A 20,467-nucleotide genomic window follows, 5' to 3' on the forward strand; every position below is an offset into this window, starting at 1 on the left:
CTGTAACTCAAGGCGGTCTCTTACTCTACTCCGTACGAGCCTTTGCTGATGTAAATAGTTTCGTCAGCCTTGCTAAACTAATTTTAGAATTCCGGCGCCTGCCACGAAGCGCCTAGTGGCCCCTACTGGAATACTTGCACAATTGGCATCCTGAGCCTTGCCAGCCCACAATGATAGGCGTCTTGGGTGTGCTCCAGTTGCCCCTCGGTTCAACACCAGGCTCCCATTCCTGCCCAACGAAAGGGCTTACGGTTATAGGAACTTGCCTTGGATCAGCCTAGTAGTAAGCCTCATGCTCCTTGGTATTTTGTACGCCAATGCAGCATCATGACTCTCTCGCCTGCCACTTCAGCTACACTGCCCAGGATTAGTTTTTTTCTGGCCCTCACTTCTTGACATGATATGCTTTGCGCCACCATCGCCTCTCTTCTGGTTGGGCATTGCTAGCATGCATATTGGCCAGAGAATGTCCTGAACATCGCTTCTGTTCCGTACTTCTCGACATGTCAAGAACATGACCTTGACATCGCCATGGCTGCAGCTGCTGTTCCTTCGGCCACAGGCCTTCTCAACCTAGAGAAAGAGCTCGTTTGCTTCATCTGCACAGAAATCCTCTACCAACCTCTAACTCTCCTCGACTGCTTACATACATTTTGCGGATCTTGTCTGAAAGAATGGTTCTCGCACCAACACCGCAAGGCATTACACTCTCACTCCACCTCCTCTGGGTCTGCGTATACTTGTCCGACATGTCGTGCGGTCGTCAAAGATGTTCAACACAATGCCATGATCAATACTTTGTTGGAGATGTTCCTAGCTGCGAATCCCGAGAAGGATCGGTCGCAGGAAGAGAAGGCGGAGATGGCTCAGGCCTACAGACCAGGCGACGATATACTTCCAAAGATCGAGGGTCATAGGCGCAGAGAGCGGAGAAGGCGAGAGGAAGAAGAGGTGTCACACCGCGATCGAAGAGGTCAAGATGACAGAAGCAGACGAGAATACCAATTACACCCTTCCTCGGCTGAAACTAGACGTGCCCCTCGGTCATCTAGTGGGAGCACCACAAGCCGTGAGCGGCGACCAAGATCTGACAGCTCGAGGACCCCAGATCGCACAGACAGACATCAACGTCAATCAAGCGTAGATGCTGTAGCATCAAGGACCCGGTCGAGGGATAATGCCAGTGCTGAACATGTGTCAAGCTCTTCTCCGGCGCTCGGATCTCCTCGCCATCCAGATGCAGTGGAAGCTCGTCAGCGAGGAGCACGCACTGTGGCTCACCAGGCCAGCTTGATCTCAATCGTTAGTGCATCGGAAAGCGGAACTGGGACTGGTGAGAGTCTCAACGAAGCACAGGTAATGCAAGAGATCCTGGCTGATGGGCTTTTGGATGGTATCAACATCGATGAGTTGACAGAGGCCGAACAAGATGAACTTAGTGAGATGATAGCCGAAAGATACCGTCAATTGCACCCGGAGAGAGTACGTCGAGCACCATCAAATGGCGTCACACCTGACGAGCCGGGGTCAACATTGGTGCGTTCAGAAGAGCAGAGTGAGGAAGTCGATCGTCGTCCGCGTGCACCATCGAGCAGTAGTCAACGGCAGCATCCCCATCCTAGTCCTCGAACGAGCCGCAGTGTGGTCATCGGCGCCCCAGCCGTGCGCCCGCCAACATCGTTCCCTCAGTCCACAGCTGATCCGGCCTTGCCAGCACTACAAGATAGAGCCCATCGACGCAGAGCCTCGAATGAAAGTGGCAGAAGTGAACAGTCAGCCACAAGGACTGGAAGGAGATCTGCAACCGATCTATCTGAAAGGCCACAGTCCAGCTCCACAGCCTTGGAACGCCCTCGGCAACTATCTAATACGAACAGAGCAAACACAGAACCGAAAAGTCATCCAAGAGCGTCCGAGGTATGGCAAGCTACTGGCCGACCAGTTGCTAGTCCACCTCAAACTGGGTCCTCCTCGTCACAGTCTCCTAGGGTAGTGATGTCAAGTGTGAACACAGGACCGGTTCCTACCACAATCTCAAGGTCCGAGCCATCTATTCCAGCAGTGCCGGCGATAATAGCGTCGACTGGACATGCAAAATCTTCAGTCGCATGTGCGCGATGCTCACGACCTAACATCCAGTATGAGGTCCATAAGCATTGCGCATCTTGCGACATTGATCTATGTATGAAGTGTTACAGAGCTGGTCGTGGTTGCAATCACTGGTTTGGGTTTGGCCATGCTGCCATGTTCAGGTTCGAATCATCACATCCTGCAAGAGTTGGACAGGCGATCGAGTTACCCCATATGCTTATTGGCCGACAGTATCAGAGGCAGCCTTCCTTGCAGAATTCTGCACTGGCAGCCATGGACGCAAACTTACGTCCGCTAGAGGGTAATTTCTGCGACCGATGTGGCGCATTTGCCAATGAATGTTTCTGGTCATGCGATTACTGCAATGACGGTGAATGGGGATTTTGCAATGATTGTGTCAATACAAACCATTGCTGTAGGCATCCTCTCTTGCCAGTTGCCCACAAGTCAACTGTCCCAGATGTTGCTCCCCGGACTGGTCCTTCAACGCATTCTGGTGCCCTGACACTGAACCCTTTTAGCGCTGTAGGAGGGGTGCCATCACCAGCACACAGCGCTCCTTCAAGTGCTACTTCAGCCACTGGGTTTGGTGCTGGGCTTCGCGTTGACTTTGTCCCGTTGGTAATTACAACGAACTGTGATATTTGCTCACGGCCTATTTCGCCAGAGGACCTTCGTTATCATTGTCCGGAACATGCTACACCGTCGCCAGAGAGGCCTGATCAGAAAGGTGATTATGATCTTTGCCGATCCTGTTATCTCAGCTTTGTCAAGACGGGTCGTATCAAGCGTGAAGATGGCCCAGATGGGTGGCGCCTCTGCCCAGAGGGCCATCGCATGATAGCTGTGGTGTTCGAAATGGATGCGGACGGCGGACAACGGAGAGTGATCACCTGTGATCTGGTCGGCGGTACTAAAATGACTGGAGCAGACATAGTGGCATGGAAGCTTGCCAGGACTCATCTGAACGAGACACCCTGTGCGGAACCTACCACCAACAGCACTAGTCGGGGACAATGGATCTGGCGTGAGGATAGCACCAGCACACGACGTATGGCTCGTCCGAGGACAACAACCTTGCCGTCTTCTACAAATTTTCCTCCGAATGGGGGTATCGGCAAGATTTGTCGTAGCCTGTGGAGTTATTATCCCGATGAAGGCGAGGAAGGGAAGGGTGAATTGATGTTTCCCAAGCATGCGGAAGTGGGTGAAATTGAAGAGGTTAATGAAGATTGGTGGTTTGGGGTCTATGCTGGAGATATGGGCGTTTTCCCTTCTACGTATGTACGGGAAATATCGACTGGTTGAGTACCTGCAGGTCACAGTTGCATCAGGATGCGCACATTGTCGTGATTTATAATGATCTAGTTATGGGATATCAGACCACGAAGAAACGACCTCAGAGTCTATTATGATTACGATGATGACTGTCTTGTTGAGAGTGGCCGAACTGAAAAGGTTTTTGTCGGATGTGGAAATAGGAGGGATATTTTGAGATGACTTTTGCAACACACGAAAATTCGGCTTCAGACTTGATAGGAGAGGTATTGGTTATATTGATTCAAGGTCTATATAAGATTTGGGTTCATTTTTATGTCGTGTCTATCACATCATCTTGATCAGCATGATCATGATTCTCATCACGTTTCTTGAAAACAAGAGATCCATGAGTTTCCATGAAACGAAATGTGTCACATTAAATAGGGCTTGCTTGATATTCCTAACGTTTTCTCTTTGGTCGCTAAACAAACGTCTCTGATCTCTGGTTTCTGGTCACCAATCACTGATCACTGTTATTGACTGTTTCTACTCGGTGAGAGGCTATGGGGGAGGTGAAAGAGAGAGGGGGTGGGAAGGGAGGATGTCAATGCCAAACGCCAGACCTTCACCCCTTTGCTCACCTCGCCATCGGTTGCTCTGTCCGAATTGTTTAAAAGAGGCAGGCAATATAACACCGACTCATTCTTCTGATCGAAAACATGTACACCGTGAGACAGCTTCCCAAGAGAAATCGGTGTCGTTGATAAATTGAGATTGAGATTGATTGAGACCATCTGTTCTTTTTTAATCTTTCCAAAAGAAGAATGGCTTCTCAAGATACTTGTGATGGTCTGGCGGCAACAGCACAAGGAAATGAATCATCACGACAGATCCAACAACCTGAGCATGTACAGTCTGGACAGATCGATGATCATGATTCTCATATTTCCATAGACCCAAACGACATGAATGATGGAGTCCGGGGAGGAGGAAGAAGGGGCATGGAAATGGAAGTGGAAGGCCGCGACGACGACGACAGCGACAGTATCGACCGAGAACGTGTCAAAGCCTGTATCGACTTTACCCTATGGCAACATTCAGAAGGTAGATGCATGAGTGAACATTTCCAAGATAGGGTGGCGTACAACCTGGCAAACCACAGATGGCATATGAGGCGCAAAAAAGGGTACAAAGGGTTTGGTTTTGGTCGCCTCACAAAAGAGAAAAGCCACCACAAGGATTGCTCGAGTTGTATAGCTTCCTATGCAAACTCTGGTGTCCTCTGGGAAGAATTTGTCCAGGCTGTAGGAGATTGGAGGAATCGTCAGAAGATACTCGAGACCTACATCTCGGTAGGAACGCAACCATGTCGTCCCCTTGATCATGATGATGGACAAAAACAACAACACACACTTGTTGAGCGTGCAGAGGAAGCTTTGGACGTATGCAGTAGAAGTCTGGAATCTTACGAATCTTGTCGTGAACCTTTGCGCGACGTTCTCGACACTTTGAAAAAAAAACTGAGTCCGAAAGCTATCGAGATGGCAGAGGGGATGATGGAACAAATGCGGACATTGTGAGGGAGTAGATATAGCGTATATGATTTCGTCTGACATTGTTCCGAGGCTTGGATCTAGACCTAAATGGTTGGATGAAATAGTGTCAGACAGTGTATGGAGTATCATACCAGAAGTATCCATTTCCGGAGCAAAGGGTGATCATTTCAGTTGTGGTGGTCTACGGCGGAGCATATGCATGAACTACTCGACCTGGCAATTGGACCGCAGTCAGCAAAGCAGCTTAGAACAAAGGATTCGTTGAAACATTGACTGCTTCACCTTCCACCTCGTATTGTGGCTGTGGTGTGCGTTGGCAGGTATCTTTTCTGTTTCAAAAAGGACTGCAGGCTCAGTCTTTCTGTTTGTTCAGTGTGAACGTCATCCCTTCTTCACCAACAACCTCAAAAGTCATGGCGAATCGCTTCGTCCGGTCCTCCAAATACCGGCACGTGTTCGGTCGGTCAACTCGGAAGGTGTGCAGATCCCGCCTGGCAGAGAAGAAAACAAGTCCGGGGTTGCTGAGACTTTCTATTTCTGATAGGAACAATGCTATGACAATGTGAGAGTGTCGAAGAATGCCTGGGACACCAATCTGGTCAAGGTATGTATGCAAGTGGAGAGAGACATGCGCGCAAGCAACCAAGCAACCAAGCAACCAAGCGAGTTAGCAACGACAGTCACTAACTCAAGCACCTGCCTAGGCCAACCCCGAATACCTAGCGGTCAACTGGGACAGCAGTGGTGGTGGCGCATTTGCAGTCATTCCTGTGAACGAAAGAGGTCGACTACCGGAAAGGATACCTTTATTTCGAGGACATACCGCCGTCGTACTAGACACAGACTGGTTGGCGCACCCGAGCATCGAGATTTAGAAGTGCAAAGCGCTCACAAAAGACAAAAGGAACCCTTTCAATGACTCTCTGATAGCCTCTGGCTCCGACGATGGCAAAGTAAGAAACATCATGAAAGATTACAAAAGAATACACAGGCTGAGTGCTTGCGGCAGGTCTTCTTGTGGAGAGTGCCCGACGATTTTACCCTCCATCTCGACGTTCCCGCGGACGAGGTCCAGGACGTTGCTCCGGTGGGCAAGCTGAGCGGTCACCCGAAGTGAGTACACGCCATTTTCCGGAATCAGGAGTGAAGCTGACTTCATTTCAATTCAGAAAAGTCGGTCATGTCCTGTTCAACCCCGCCGCCGAAAACGTTCTAGCATCCGCCGCTGGAGACTTCACCGTCAAGATTTGGGATATCGAGTCTGGCAATGCCAAACTCAACTTGAAGGTTGGCGAGGTCATTCAATCCATGTCCTGGAGCGCGAATGGATCTCTACTGGTCACCACATCTCGAGACAAGAAATTGCGAATATGGGATACGAGACAGGAGAAGCCAGCTCACGAAGTTGCGGGACATGCCGGTGCCAAAAATAGCCGAGCCGTGTGGATGGGTGAGCACGATAGAATTGCAACCACGGGATTCTCCAGAATGAGTGATCGACAACTTGCTCTCTGGGATGTTCGGGCCCCTGAACAGCCCGTCGATGGTTTTCAGATGCTCGACTCCATCTCGGGTGTTTGCATACCTTTTTGGGATGATGGCACCCAGTGCTTATACCTTGCCGGCAAAGGCGATGGCAACATTCGTTACTACGAATACGAACACGATAAATTCGAGTATCTGTCGGAGTACAAGTCGGCCGATCCGCAGCGTGGAATTGCCTTTGTCCCTAAGAGAGGCGTCAACATGCACGAAAACGAAGTGATGCGAGCTTACAAAACCGTCAACGACACGTACATTGAGCCCATCTCATTCATTGTGCCTCGACGAGCAGAGACATTCCAGGAAGATATATACCCACCCACTGTGGGACTGAAACCAGCCATGAGTGGCCAGGAATGGTTCGAAGGAGCCGAAGGCCTACCACCGAAGATCTCCATGGAAAGCATGTATGAAGGACAAGGGATCAAGGAGGTTGCAGCCGACGCACCGAAACCCGCGCCTAAGAAGGCCCCCGAACCCATCAAGGCGCCCGAGGTGAAGAAAGAAGTTGCCGAGCCATCCCCAGTGACAACACCTGCAATGCGCTCTCCGCCCCCGTCGATGAAAGAGCAAGGCGCCACTATGATGGCCGTTGCCGATAAATTTCAGGATACCGAGCCGGTGGAAGACGATGGAGACGACGATTCGAGTTTCGAAGAGGTTCAGAAACCAGCGGAGAGAACTTCAGCAGCTAAGCCTGCTGGTGTAGAAACCAAGAAGCAGGATTCGACGCCGGCTGCCAGCAAGGTCTGGGAAGATGTTGAAGCACCAGAGCAGCCAAAGGCTGCACCAACTCGAAAAGTTAGTGACTTTTCTCGTCTTTTTGTATACGATGAGAGTGCTAACGTTATTAAAAATAGACAACTGATCCCGTTGTCAAATCTCCGAAGCCTATCGATGACGCTGCTGCAAGCGCGGGCGACGACCATTCAGTACAAGGAGAGATCAAGAACATGAAGGCCATGATGGCTCAACAATCACGGCAAATCAATAGTCTGACTGAAACAATATCTGAGCTTGTAGCTGAGGTGAAGGCGCTCAAGGGACCGTAGGGCCGATAGGGGGGCGTTTGATGATTTTATTAGCGTTGTTCAATCACAATTTCTCGCCCACACATGACTTTTTGACGGATGTTATGGCTATAACTGTAATTGTGACCATATCTATGATGTGATGATCGGCATGCATCGTATTGTTCTATCTAGAAAAGGCGTCGGGTGCCGACGACCATACCTATGTATGTATGTACGTGTATTTCGGACCCCCCTTGTGGTCAGCACTTAAGATAAGAGAGACGGCAAGATCCATATGGTGGATTCATTCTCCTTCTTCCATCTCGAGATGTGCTTCGATGTGATGTGCGGGTCGACTGATCTGGTTACATCTGACAGACATTACGATGATAGTTTGGTGTGCTTTTTTCTCTTCTTTTGCTGACCAGGCATAAACTGATTTCTTGCGAATTATTCGAGAGATGTGCAGAGGGAAGAACTGGTGGGCACAGTAGTTAGAGATAAGCATATTCCGTAATCCTTGTGTGTGTAATACATCTATTAGGTCAGTCAGTTGGTGCCAAATCTGGGTCAACACCCCCGTAATATGTACAGAGTGCAGACTCTTGTTACGGACAAGCTAATAACAAGCAAAGAACTAGCGACTCAAAAGATAAGAGAATTGTGTTTATTTTGGTTACGGGAGTAAAAAAAAAAGCTCTTGTGTCAAAAGCTTAGCTGGACTTCTGTGTGCACAACATTCTACATTTATTTTCTTCTGTTGCTGAGACAGACAGCACAAGCAACAAACAACAAATGGGCGAATTCTCATACAATATCAGCAGGTTCACGTCATCAAAGATCACTTCACACCATCATTATTGTTATTACTACTACTCTGTACCCGCGTTCTTGATACGTGGTAGATAGACGAACCCATCTCCCCATTGACGAAGAAGGTCATTGGCCCCCCCCCCCCAAAAAAGAACGTTGCAGTCAAAAAAGTCCCGAACGGATCCGTAACGTGCCGGATACCAATATCATATCGGAACTCAAACCACTCATTTCTCGCGCATTTGACTGGTCAATTTCTTCCTTCAATGCTCACTGATAGCATCAAACGTCGAATCTCGAGCTTCCAAATTCTACCGGGGAAAACCCAAGAACCATTCTTTTTTTTTCGCTTATCTATGCCTGTTCGTGCGTAAAGTTCGAGTTTAAGTGGTCTCCAGTGTCGCGATCAACAGCGACGGGGGGATGGAAGGGAGGGCGCCGACACCTCGATAGAGAATCAGAAGATGATATGTCATGTCCATGGGCGGCTTCCCCTTCCATTCGATCGATCCACAAATCTTTTTTTTTGCCCCAAGAAGCATGGATCATTAATTCTATTTTGAATCGTATTTGATTCGAAAGCAGTTCCCTCTGTTGTTGTTGTTGTCTGTTCTCGTTTTTATGTGACTTGCTCAACCTTGCGCTCTGCTTCATTTCCTTCGTCGTCGGCTTCGACGCCCTCCCTCCCTCCCTCCGGCCGCGATCCTTTTTCGGTTCCTGGCCACGTTTTTGTTGATAAATTGAGTCACCACCATGACCGGAGTGACGGTGCCGATGTCTCCGGCGGATGAGAGCCTCCACGAGAAAAAGGACGAAACCGTGATCCCTCCCGGCACGACGACCGCCGCCGATGTTGAAACCGCCCGCAGAGGCAGTCAAGATCCTTTGGCGCTCCTGGAAAAGATTCGAACCGGAGACGACGCCCACCCCATCCGTTGGCCTCTTTGGAAGAAATGGATCATCGCCGCCACGTATTGTCTCTTGCAGGTCTTTGTCACCCTCACCTCCACCACCTACGTCTCGGTGGAATTCCTGATCGAGGAGAAATTCGGAATCTCGAGCGCTCAAGTCGCCACTTTGGGTCAGTCGATGTTTATCATCGGGACCGCCGTGGGACCTGCTTTTCTGGGTATGTATTGCTGCTACGCGACACACGCAAGCGCCACGACAAAAACACGAATTTTGGCCCAAGACAAAACCCCCTGGCTGATGGATTGAATCTTCTTATAGGCCCCTTGTCTGATATCGGTGGTCGTAAATGGGTCTATGTCGGAGCGAGTCAGTATCCCATTTCCGGGCCTTCTTGAATCGACGGTCCTTCCCCTGACCCAACGACTAATGTTCTTTGAATAGTTCTGTTCTACGCAATCCTCAACATAGGAACGGCACTGGCAGACAATTTCCCTATGCTGGTCATTTTTTGTTTTCTGATCGGCGTGGCCGGTTCAGTAGCATTGAACAATGTGGCGGGAACCATTTCAGATCTCTTTGGTGTATGTTGGCCACTTCTGTCATGAACTCTTTTCTTTTTCCCCCCCCGCCTCCCGAGGCGATTTTCATTCCAGACTAACATTCGACTCGCAAAAAAATTATAGGACGCGGATAATGCTGCACAACCAATGGCCCTTTTCGTCTTGAGTGCCAACTTTGGACCTAGTTTGGGTTCACCCATCGGAGAATGGATAGCGGAGAATGACAATTTAGGATGGAGATGGAGTATGTATCGACCTTTCCTCTGTTTTGTTTTGTTGGTCTCCGTATCTGGGGCATTGAATGCTCGCTGACAGCCTCGTGTGTTTTGTACAGTCTTTTACATCAACATCATCATAGCGGGAGCTTTTTCCTTCATCCTATGTTTCGTTCCAGAAACCCTACCCAGAGTCGTCATCTCTAGAGCCGTCAAGAGAAGAGGTAGCGTGGACGAAAACGCCGTCGACATTGCTCTAGGGTCGAGTCGATTGTCCGTCGTGCAAGAATTCAAATTCGTCACCACCATGGCCTTGAGGATCATGGTGACTGAACCGATTGTCATTTCACTCGGATTGTAAGTTCTTTTTTTTTCTTCGTCAAACACAATTTCAACCTCAACCTGTTGTTGTCGTCTTTTAAAATTCGATCTATTGATGAATCTCAAACTGACTTTTCCCCCCCTTCTGCTTAGGTACAACGGATTCGCATACGGATTACTTTTTTTGTACCTGGACGGTGTATTTGACGTTTTTGTCTTCAGTAATGGTTTGAGTGATATCGGAGCCGATTTGACGTATTTGAATTTTTGTGTCGGTAAGAAGCAACCTTTTTTTGCCTTTGCCCTTTTTTCCACGCATTTTTATACCACCATGTCCATCTTCACGTTGAAATTTCCTTCTTCTTCTTCTGACCATCATACGCCAGGCGTCACCGTCACTTTCTGTTTCGTCCCGGTCCAGACGTACCTCTTCCGGCGGGACCGGTTGCGACACGGTTACCACCGACCCGAGGGCCGCTTCCTCGTCTCCCTCGTGACGGTCTGGCTCTTCCCGGTCTCGTTGCTCTGGTTCGCCTTCACCTGCGACGGCAGCGTTTCCTACTGGTCCCCGGTCGTGGCGGGAGGGGTCCTGGGCTTCTGTGACCCTCTCTTGTGGCTGGCCATGCTCAACTACATCACCGACAGTTACCCCAACGTCGCCGCCAGCGCCGTCGCCGCGTTCCTGATCCCCAGCTTCCTCATCGCGGCGAGCCTGGCCCACGCCGGCGTCGCCATGTTCGCGCACATGTCGGTCAAGTGGGCCTTTGCCACCCTGGGCTTCATCAGCTTCGGCCTGGTCGCCCTGGTCTACGTCTTGTTCTTCTTCGGCCCCCGCCTGAGGCGCCACAGCAAACTCGCCCGGACCTTTGAACAGGAAAAGGTCGGGTGAGACTTTTCCGCGCCACACAAGACAGGACTGTCGACGCACGAGACTCGACATTGACGAAAGACCAGTCTCGCAAGGCCACAGAAAGGATGATGATGATGATAATGTACCTCGGATATAGCATGGACGACATACTCCGTAATAGGGACTCCCGTGACACGGACACATTGAGTATACATACACCGACGTTGAATAATGATGCCCCTACATCCCCCCCCCCCTGCTTACTGTGCTCTGTATTGTATATTATGCCATGGTTCTGAGAACCTCATGCTTGAATGCCATACCAATCGTACTCCCCAATACCAAGTATAATCGCTACGCAGTACCTCCTCTATGGTTATACTACCGTACTTCTTCTCCTGGTCAGGAACTTTGTATTCTCACCGTTATAGCTGTAATCTAAAATATTCCTTCCTCAGCCTTTTACGTCTTCTCCTTCCTCCCAGCTGCCACGGTCCCCATGTCCACAAGCAAGCAAGTAGCTCGGAGAGATCAGAGATCAGACTCGCAGCCTTTCGTCCCCATCTCTTTTTCTCATATTCGTTTTCCATCTCTCGCTTCACCAAGTACAAAACCAATACCCCCGAAAGCCGAACGCTGCCCGAGCACTAACGAGCAAAAAATTCTATTTAGACAAGGATGGGGAAAACAAAATTGAATCAATTGTCTTTGAGCTGCGCATACCCGGTCGATAATGACATAGGTATCGCTATGGTTGACAACAATTCTGTAGCAAAATTCTTTGGGTTCATCAAAACATCAACAACGCCCGACGCTATGCCGACCCTCCTCGCCACCGGAAATTAAAGAGGAGTTACTGGACTTTGATATCAAGCGAAATAGCTCTTCCAAAGTACACCTGAGAGATCTTCGACCTGTTCTGGTTTGAAAGCCTATGAGATAACTTTGTTAGCATGTGAACCAATTAGACGACTCAGCTGAACCACATACCTTCACATCAATGTGCCAAGTATCCTGCCTCGTCTTCTTGAAGTCACTAATAATGCTCTTCACGCTGTTGCCCACAGTTGCAGGATCATTAGCGGCTTTCTGGCTCAGCGTGACAAGCACATCAGGCATCCACGGTGGCGGCGGGCTCGAATATGGGAATGCTTGGATCAGCGCACCTAGACCCAAAACTGCGGCGTGCCGGGTAATAACCAGTCGTTGGGCTTCGGGAGTTGGTGTGTTCGTGCCTGACGTGCGAGCCGATGACAACCCTGCAAGTTGGCCCTTAGGTTTCTTGGGAAGGGGGTTGTCAATCAACATCTGAGTAAATCGGTCACGCAGGCTGATGATCATTTTCTCTCTCAAATCCAGAGGCGAACATCTGATCATGCCCGACAATGTAGTAGCAGCACCGGCACGGACTTCATGTTGGGAATCTTCAAGCATATCGGCTACACAGTCAAAGAGCTTCCGTTTGCTTTCTTCAGACAACAAGAATAATCGTCTGAAGAAGACGATCTGCATGTTAATCATGACTCGAAGACGTTGATGCCAGGAAGGGGACGTTCTTCCAATACGAATCAAAGAGGCAATCAATTGGGCGTCTTCTCCCATACGATGAGGAATATTTGGTAGATGTCGGAAAACATGGTAAGCCAGGGACTGTAACTCAGGATCTTCCTTCACATCCATCATGTGCAAGAACTGCTCGGTGAAAAGATTGGGGAAGTATTTGAGGAGTTGGGTGCATTCGGAGGAAGAAAGCATGGAATCCAGCCAGAGGAGGACCGTCTTACTTCCTGAGGTATACGCCGAGGGTGTCTGTTGACCTGGTGTACGTTCATGTCGCCATTTCTCGAGGCGCCCGAAGACCTCATGCATTCTGTCGTCGAATTCCTCAGTGGGAACATAGGGCTGAACTCCAATAGAGCCTGCAGCCTTTTGCGCCTTGATAAGGTCTTGGACATCCTTGAAAGACTCATGGTATCGAGTTCGAGTGATGGTGCCGAGGGTATGTGCCATGGCTTCACGGACGCCTTTGTATGGATGATCAATGTGGGCGAAAAAGTCTTCGGTAATGGGGGCGTCAAGCTGGAAATGCCAGCCAGCATCCATGATAACCTGATGCATGAGATGGATCTTTGAGCTCTCTTTGAATGCAGCATTGGACCCCATATCCAGGCGAAAACTCGACAACCACTCTACCAAAGGCCAAGCTCGCCGAGGATCCCTGGCTTGCATGATCATGTGTAGGAAAGTCGTCCAGTAGCCACTGTTCTCCGGTGTCAAGCCATCTGAGAAGACACGTTTAATGATGGGGAAAGCAAATTCCCATACCTCGGTACGTCGAGATATTGAGTTGTCCATGACGGACGTCACTAAACCAGCAAGGATTTCGGCGGTGGCACGATGTTGATGCTTGTCACTTCCATCTTCGAAAACCTTGAGCGTTTCTTCTTTGACATCTTCAAACGTTGCTTCAGTCAAGCCATCTCTAATGACCAGTTCGAAAGCGTAAGTCAGCATCGCTGCACTAGCCATGCGGAACTTGTCCGCAGATTGGTCTCGAGGTTCTTGCTTGAGGTATTTGAAAAATGTAGCAAACCATTCTCGGTTCATCAGGTCGCCGATCTTTCCCCGTTTCGCATATTCTAGCTGATCGTAAATGATGTCGTCTTTGATATTGGCTTTGTATCCAGGCATGGTTTTAGCCCAGACCAGCCAACCGGGATAGTCGTGATCAATGTAAACGTCGGCTTCTGGTTGAGAGAAAGCCTTCAAGTAGCCCTCCGTCCATGCTGGGTCCTCGGCGTTAGTGTCCACTTTCACTTTGGCGGGAAAATCCTGTAAGGCCTGAATATAATTGGCATACTCGTGATTACACACGGCTCGGACATCAGTCATGGTGAAGAGAGCCACCAGGCCTTGTGAATAAAGTCCCCGAAGTCCAGGATGAGGGTCAATCGTGCCCCGTGTAATTAAATCGATCATACTGTCCGAAGCAATGTGATCAAAACGAAGGCCAAGAGACATGACGATAGTAGCGACACGAGTTGCCTTCTTCCAGTGGGATACACGAGCAAGCGCAACGAGTTCTTCGGCCAACTGCAGTTTCTTCCGCTCGATATTGGCACGTTTGTTGAGGATAAAATCCTTCTTCTTCTGAATTTTATCTTCAACATCGTCCTCAGGAGCGAATGGGTCAACAAATGTGCGATCGATGATTGCCATGCGATGCCCAGGCCGACCGTACTCCATGATCTGGTACAGACCACCGCTGCAAAGCTTCTGGATCGATGGTTTATCAGCTGTACTGGCTTCGATGAAGGTTCGAATCACTTCAGGTGTGTATTTCCAATGCCTGCCCAAAGTCTTGGCAAGACTGCCGAAGAGAAGGGCAAACATACCGCCTTTGATGCGAGGGAAGTCGTTGGTCTTCACAGCCTCGTGGAACGATTCTAGGAGGTGTGGAATGACAAACAATCTGGCGCCGAAAATGACTTTGAGTGCAGACTCCCCAGCACTCTGTGAATTTCTGCGGACTTCGGTGTAAATCGACAAAGATGACTGGGCAAGATCGAGGAGGAGCTGCTCATCTAACTCTGATCGCGGTCTCGGTGTAGCATTGTGTCTGACTCGTTGAGTATGGTACACATTTGCGCGACGAACGAGTATTGAACGAGGATAGTCCTTCCTAACACCACTGACCTTGTATGGATGTTCATCCGCATGCAAGAGACGTGTAACCCGATCAAGCACGTGAGCTGATCTTTCGAGGCCGACATCGACAAACCATGACCTATAAGCGGTGTATAAGGGGGCGAAAGATGAAACATCGTCTTCACCCTCGCGAGTAAGGAACTCGTGCACTTCATGCAGAACACGCCCGATATCCTGTCGGAGGGAATGGAGAGCATTATACAAATCGTCGCCAGGCATGAGTACCTGTCCACACGGGTACTGGAAGGATGGTTTGATGGACGCCTCATCGATACCATCATCGAGGGACGAGTTGCCTCCACTCATATCATCGCCATCATCTTCCCTGTCACTAATGTCGACAGCATGACCATTGGTTTGGGACGAAGCATCCTCGGCATTAATTCCAGCAGCTGTTGTTTTCAGACCTTCATTGACACCATTGGAGTCGAACAGGCCCGAAATACCAGCAAGGAGGAGGCGAAGTAAGACGAGATTGCGTGAAACTTCGTCTGACCACTCTTTGCCGCTTCCGTCACGCTTGATGCTAGAGGTGCCGCGTATGAGACCTCTGAGATGCTTTAGCGAATTTTCGACTTGATTCTGAAACAGTTCAACTGCAAATTCGACCTCTTCTTTGCAGGGAACGTGCCATTTTGGCTTGATGGTCGCTGCAGGTTCTGCAAGACCCCACAAGTGAGGCTTTACACCATCTTTCAGTCTCTCCGGCTCATACAAAGCATGATCCGCTGTGAAGGTGACAGTGAGGTTCAGCAGCAAATGATGGATAAAGTTCGACACATGTACAGTCGACGTGCCCTTGCATTTTTGCTGCATGTAAATGGCGATATCAAATAGATCCTGTTTGTATTTGAGGACGGCTGATCCAACATGTACCACACACATGCTGAGCATGCTGATGTTCCAAACCAGGCCACGATCGCGAGGCAGGACATCAGCGGCAGCGTTTCTGGTTGTACCAGCGCCATTTTCGTCGATTTCTGTGCGGATAGCGCTGATCAGCACAGGGACGAACTTGGCGAGGGCCTTCTCTGGATTGACCTTGCAGAGACAATTACAAATGAAAGCCATCGCGTCTCTAGATTGATGGATGACATGGTTTGCAACAAAGTCCACAATCTTGTTGAGGGCCATGTCGAAGAGCTCCGGGGACAGTGATGCTAACAAAGGCTGGAAGGCTGCTGGTAGTGTGTTGACAATGTTTTCCTCGGGTGATCCGCTTCTAATTCGCGCAGCATCTGGGAGGTTTTCGAGAAGGGTAAAGACTCGACCCAAGAAAGAGGAAACGAATTCGCTGAACCCAGCAGTTGAAGAGGCCAGGATCATTTCTTCCATGGTGGGATCCAGATCAGCGTAGTTCAGGTTTACAGAAGCACCCTCTTGCTCCATCCGTTCCATTTCGCCAGTGATCCAATCCATCGCCAACATGTTTCCTTGGATGTCTTCTCGGCCTTTTGAAAGATCTTCGAAGGGAATATTGTAGCAAACAATCCCGAAGAAAGAAAGAGTGTACAGGGTTTTCTCCAGATCGTTGGCATCGATTCCAGGCAGTGCCAGGCCAAGTAAAGCGGTGATGTGACATCGATAACCCTTCGTTCTCACCATTGTCCGTGCCAAGATCTGTAGAGATCGTAAGGATGATACAGTGCGGTGAACTTCGACAAGTCCTTGCATTGAAGGATAGATTCGTTGAAGCGCGCCAGGCAGGACCAAGTCTGGCTCTAAGAATGCTAAAGCCTGCAGAGTTGATAATGAGTAACTCATTGCAGTCCCACTTTTCGCGTATATGCCCATGAAGATGACTTCGCGCAAACACAATACAAACCGCTTACGAAGAGGCTCATTCAGTCGTCTCTCCTTGGGCACCTCCATTTCTCCATTGCGTTCTCTATTCCACCGCATAACAAAGAAGTCCGCGAGATAGAAGACGAGCTGAGCCAGGGTTCTTGTCCACGAACCTGAATTGGAAGGATGGAAGAATGTCTCAATGGCTTGGATGAGGTTCTCCAGTAAGGAGAGAGCGGACGTCTTCTTCTCGAGGCAAGCTGGTGACAGAGACATCACAAACCAGCGTGCAATGTGATGGGATACGGGATGTTTTCGAGAGTCTCTTTCCAGAAGAATACCCATTCCCGCGCCTAAATCGACGAGTGCGCTGTATGGAGATGTGGACTGACCCACTGGGATTTCCAAGAGTCTCAGAATGGCCGTCGTCACCAAGGTCGACTGCTCGGCGGTGAAAAGACCGAATTCCGAGAAGTCTATATGACTGCATGGCAGCATGTCTCGTGCCATGCGTGAGAAGAGATCAATAAACGCGATATCTGTCACCCGAGAGCGATTTACCAGGGACCACAAATGGAAAAACGTGGGCAGGAATTGCTGAGGGACTAGGTCCTGTCGGTTGGGAGGAGGAGGTGTTGTCGGCAGAAGCATATTCAACAGCCCTATCACGACAAATGCCCCTTCAGCAGATGACATTGTGAAATGTGGCAACCACTCTTCTAACATTGCTGGAATGTCTTCGGGGTCGAAGTATAATTGTGCAAATGAAGTGATCTTGATAAGGGTCTTGATGCTCCTCCTCAAACTAGTAGTTTGCATCAGCCCAGATTCGCTGGGGAGTACAAAGACCTTCAATTCCCGATACAGGGGTCGCCAATCGAGTGTAATCTCTTTGAGGGGTCGTAGGTAATGCTTTCTCCTGCGGTCCAGTTAGTAATTCGGGAACCGAGAAATGGCAGGACCGGGGTGGCAAGTAACATACTTTGTGAGAAGCATGAACATGCTAGCGAACCGCTCGCTCACACTCGGGTCGATGCCGGGAGCCAGAGCAAGTTCGAAATAGAGCTTGACAAGTTTCACACGGATTGGCTTGGGAGGGTCAAACTTTAGAGACATCCAACTTCGAAGTTCTTTCGTCCAATGTACAGCTCCCGGCGTGAAGTCGCTCGACTGCAGAGCAATGTATAGCTGGTCCAGGATCGTGGACAAATTTTGCTGTCTTGTTGCCTCATCTTCGATAGGATAGGGAAGGGATGCGAAGTAAGGATACGTTCTCGGCCTGTTGCGCTTGACAATGTCTTCACCCTCTGTGTGTCCATTCTCCATGGTGACCGCACCGGCCGGAGATGTAGCTCTTGATATTTCTGAGTCCTGTTTCCCAAGACTGCCGTTCACCAACCCTTCGACATGATGATGTCGTTGACTTTCCATAATTTCGTCCAGTTGCACGAGAACTCATTGGAGCCCGGGCTGCAGTGTAGAAAGTTCAAGGCGATGGTGGCATTGCCGGCCAAGCAGGTCTGATGGGAGGAGATTCGTGCCAAAGATTTGAGGAGGATCGTGAGAGGTATAAACGGCTACAACAAGGAATCAGGCTGTCAGACTGCTTCGTAGTTGCTTCGGTGCTCGAAGGCGCTTAGCAAGCCAAATCGCAGCCTTGCTACGTCACGGTTGTGCCTGCTCGGAGCAACGTCAAGACTCTCAATTGACCAAGACAGGCCAACTAGCGAATCGAGAGGGTGATCTAGTCTTGAGATCTCTGTAGACACTCGGAGAGAAGACTCGCCGTCAAATGGAGGCGATGCTTGCTGATTCACACGCGACATGCACTGGTCGAATCCGAGATGCTGTTCACTTGGCGGAATTCCGCAGGATACAGATGCAGGTCACGTGGGCAAGATGAAAGGTGACCACTTCCTTCCTTTCATTCTCACCTTCTTCTCACTCTACAACTTATCCTCTTACTTTCCTACTCTGCCAATAATATGAGTGGCAAATTAATACACAGGAGCCGAGCAGAGCCAGAAAAGACCTGATAAGTGCATAGGCATACGGCTAGAACAGTCATCAGGACTATTTGAGACGGTAGTGAGTTCCGCTTCAGGTCCAACCTTCCAATCGATACGACAAATACCGCTGTTGTTATAGTCGTGCCGGAACAGCAGGCGACGGCCAGCAATATGAATCCGTAGAGGCATCACCACCCTGGAGCCTAATTTGATGCACACGCAGACCGTTGAATTCTTCTCCCTGAGGAAAAAAGTCCGGATCTAGCTCCATACCACCCTCAGGATTGATGTTGACCTTGGCCATCCAATTGCCCACGCCGTCGGGGTAGAACTGGTCATCCCACGCCGAATACAGCGATGGAGTAAAGTAGGCATGACGACCATCACGACTGACCTCGACCATCTGAACCGAGCCCGGGCACGGCTTGTCAGGCTGCGAAGGGTGTGGAGTGTGGTTGGCAACTCCGCCCAGCCTCACGGAACCTGTGAGTATAGGGTGGGACGGGTCTCGAACGTCGTATTGCCTGAGCTCGCCTGTGCCCCAACATGAAATGTATAAGAACTTGTCATCTACAGAGAGGTCGATGTCGGTTATGAGAGGAGGGACCGCCCCGAACGGGCGTAGGATCGGTGGAAGCTTATTCGGGTCGTCGACTGGCTCTGCTGGAATATTGATGACCTTGTCCGCCTTCCATTGTCCATCATCGTCGCAGCTCCAGAGATAAATGGACCCAGAAAGGTCCTTTGTCGACAGCGTCACCCCGACGAATCCCCACGTAGCATCAGGGTTGTGTGTCGGGCGCACTTCCAGCACCATCTGCTCTCCTTCTTCCAGATTAATTGCCTGAACATGCTTACCTTGGTCAAGGTTCCAGAAGTGCAGACTCTTGCCGTATTTGTGCTGTACGAGCGCCTCGACATCGAGGCCATTTTCAATCAGTGACGGCGGGGCCCACTCGCTCGAAATCAAGGTATTCTTATTCATATGCCACCAAGCGTCATAGCTATGACGCTGAGGACCGTGGTCAGTCTCCCATGCACCGACGACATTGAACGTTTGGTGATCGAGCAGGGCAATGCCAGTCTGGCCATCTGCGTCGCCCTCGGGACCCCCAAGGCATGTCATGAATATACCTCCCGGCCCGCAATGAATCGTGTGCGGACGTGTGTAGCCAGCTTTGTCAGAAAGTTCTTTCATCGGAATAACTTTGGCGATCTTGGGATTGCGAGGATCTGGTTTAGTGTCGATGATGAAGATGTTAGATGATCGGAGGCCTGGCACGATGAGATATCGCCGCTCGAGACCTTCCATAGGGTGCCCCTCGTGCTTGAAGGCACTGGAACAGGCATTCCACCCGAAATGGTGTAATTCCTGCCCTGGAGGAACCTCAACTTTGCCGACAACTCGGCCCCAGGTAGGTGAATTTGATTTCAAATCAACCACGAACAAGGCATCATTCTTTTTACCGTCCGGATCATAAGCCACAACGAACGCCAACTCTTCGACAGGAGCTGTAACAGCCTCGGCGGCGTTTCGATAAAAGGTCGGATCCATGGTTCAGCTTGTTGTTTGCACGACTTTCCTGAAGTTGTCGCTTCGCCATCTTCTTAAGTATTTCGCCAACTTCTGTTTTAGATCAGTTGCTATTGGGTTTTGACAGTGCCCCCAGACACGAAAGGCTAGCGGCAGCGAGCCGCTCTTTTGAAGCCCGAAATTCCAATCAGCCACTGTCCCGGGGACTTCTCTGAAGAAATTCGTAGGAAGCAACCAGTCATGAAGCCCCGCAATTTCCCACCATGGGTTGCGCTTCCCGGGGTAAATAGTCTGGGGG

General features: G+C 49.9%; 4 protein-coding genes across 4 annotated transcripts; 3 read left to right on the top strand and 1 right to left on the bottom strand.

Annotated features, from left to right (window-relative positions):
* Positions 1–352: 352 nt before the first annotated feature.
* PV06_03071 (uncharacterized protein) lies at positions 353–3,690 on the top strand. The gene has a single exon (XM_016403826.1). The coding sequence runs from the start codon at positions 532–534 to the stop codon at positions 3,397–3,399; it is 2,868 nt and encodes a 955-aa protein (XP_016264831.1). The 5' UTR covers positions 353–531; the 3' UTR covers positions 3,400–3,690.
* Positions 3,691–5,182: 1,492 nt separating this feature from the next.
* Positions 5,183–7,630, top strand: PV06_03072 (uncharacterized protein). The gene is made up of 7 exons (XM_016403827.1): positions 5,183–5,383; positions 5,452–5,511; positions 5,612–5,754; positions 5,812–5,860; positions 5,917–6,020; positions 6,077–7,250; positions 7,310–7,630. Exons 1-7 carry the CDS (start codon positions 5,321–5,323, stop codon positions 7,499–7,501), a joined length of 1,785 nt encoding a protein of 594 aa, XP_016264832.1. The 5' UTR covers positions 5,183–5,320; the 3' UTR covers positions 7,502–7,630.
* A 1,228-nt stretch (positions 7,631–8,858) lies between these two features.
* PV06_03073 (uncharacterized protein) lies at positions 8,859–11,369 on the top strand. The gene is made up of 7 exons (XM_016403828.1): positions 8,859–9,404; positions 9,506–9,553; positions 9,629–9,768; positions 9,871–9,991; positions 10,082–10,319; positions 10,437–10,558; positions 10,670–11,369. Exons 1-7 carry the CDS (start codon positions 9,029–9,031, stop codon positions 11,170–11,172), a joined length of 1,548 nt encoding a protein of 515 aa, XP_016264833.1. The 5' UTR covers positions 8,859–9,028; the 3' UTR covers positions 11,173–11,369.
* Positions 11,370–11,385: 16 nt separating this feature from the next.
* Positions 11,386–18,446, bottom strand: PV06_03074 (uncharacterized protein). Its single transcript, XM_016403829.1, has 3 exons — positions 17,609–18,446; positions 12,124–17,545; positions 11,386–12,065 (listed from the first exon to the last, which is right to left on the bottom strand). Exons 1-3 carry the CDS (start codon positions 18,055–18,057, stop codon positions 12,003–12,005), a joined length of 5,934 nt encoding a protein of 1,977 aa, XP_016264834.1. The 5' UTR covers positions 18,058–18,446; the 3' UTR covers positions 11,386–12,002.
* Between the last annotated feature and the right edge of the window lie 2,021 nt (positions 18,447–20,467).

This window comes from Exophiala oligosperma (assembly GCF_000835515.1).
Source record: "Exophiala oligosperma strain CBS 72588 unplaced genomic scaffold supercont1.3, whole genome shotgun sequence".
NCBI classification, from domain to species: domain Eukaryota; kingdom Fungi; phylum Ascomycota; class Eurotiomycetes; order Chaetothyriales; family Herpotrichiellaceae; genus Exophiala; species Exophiala oligosperma.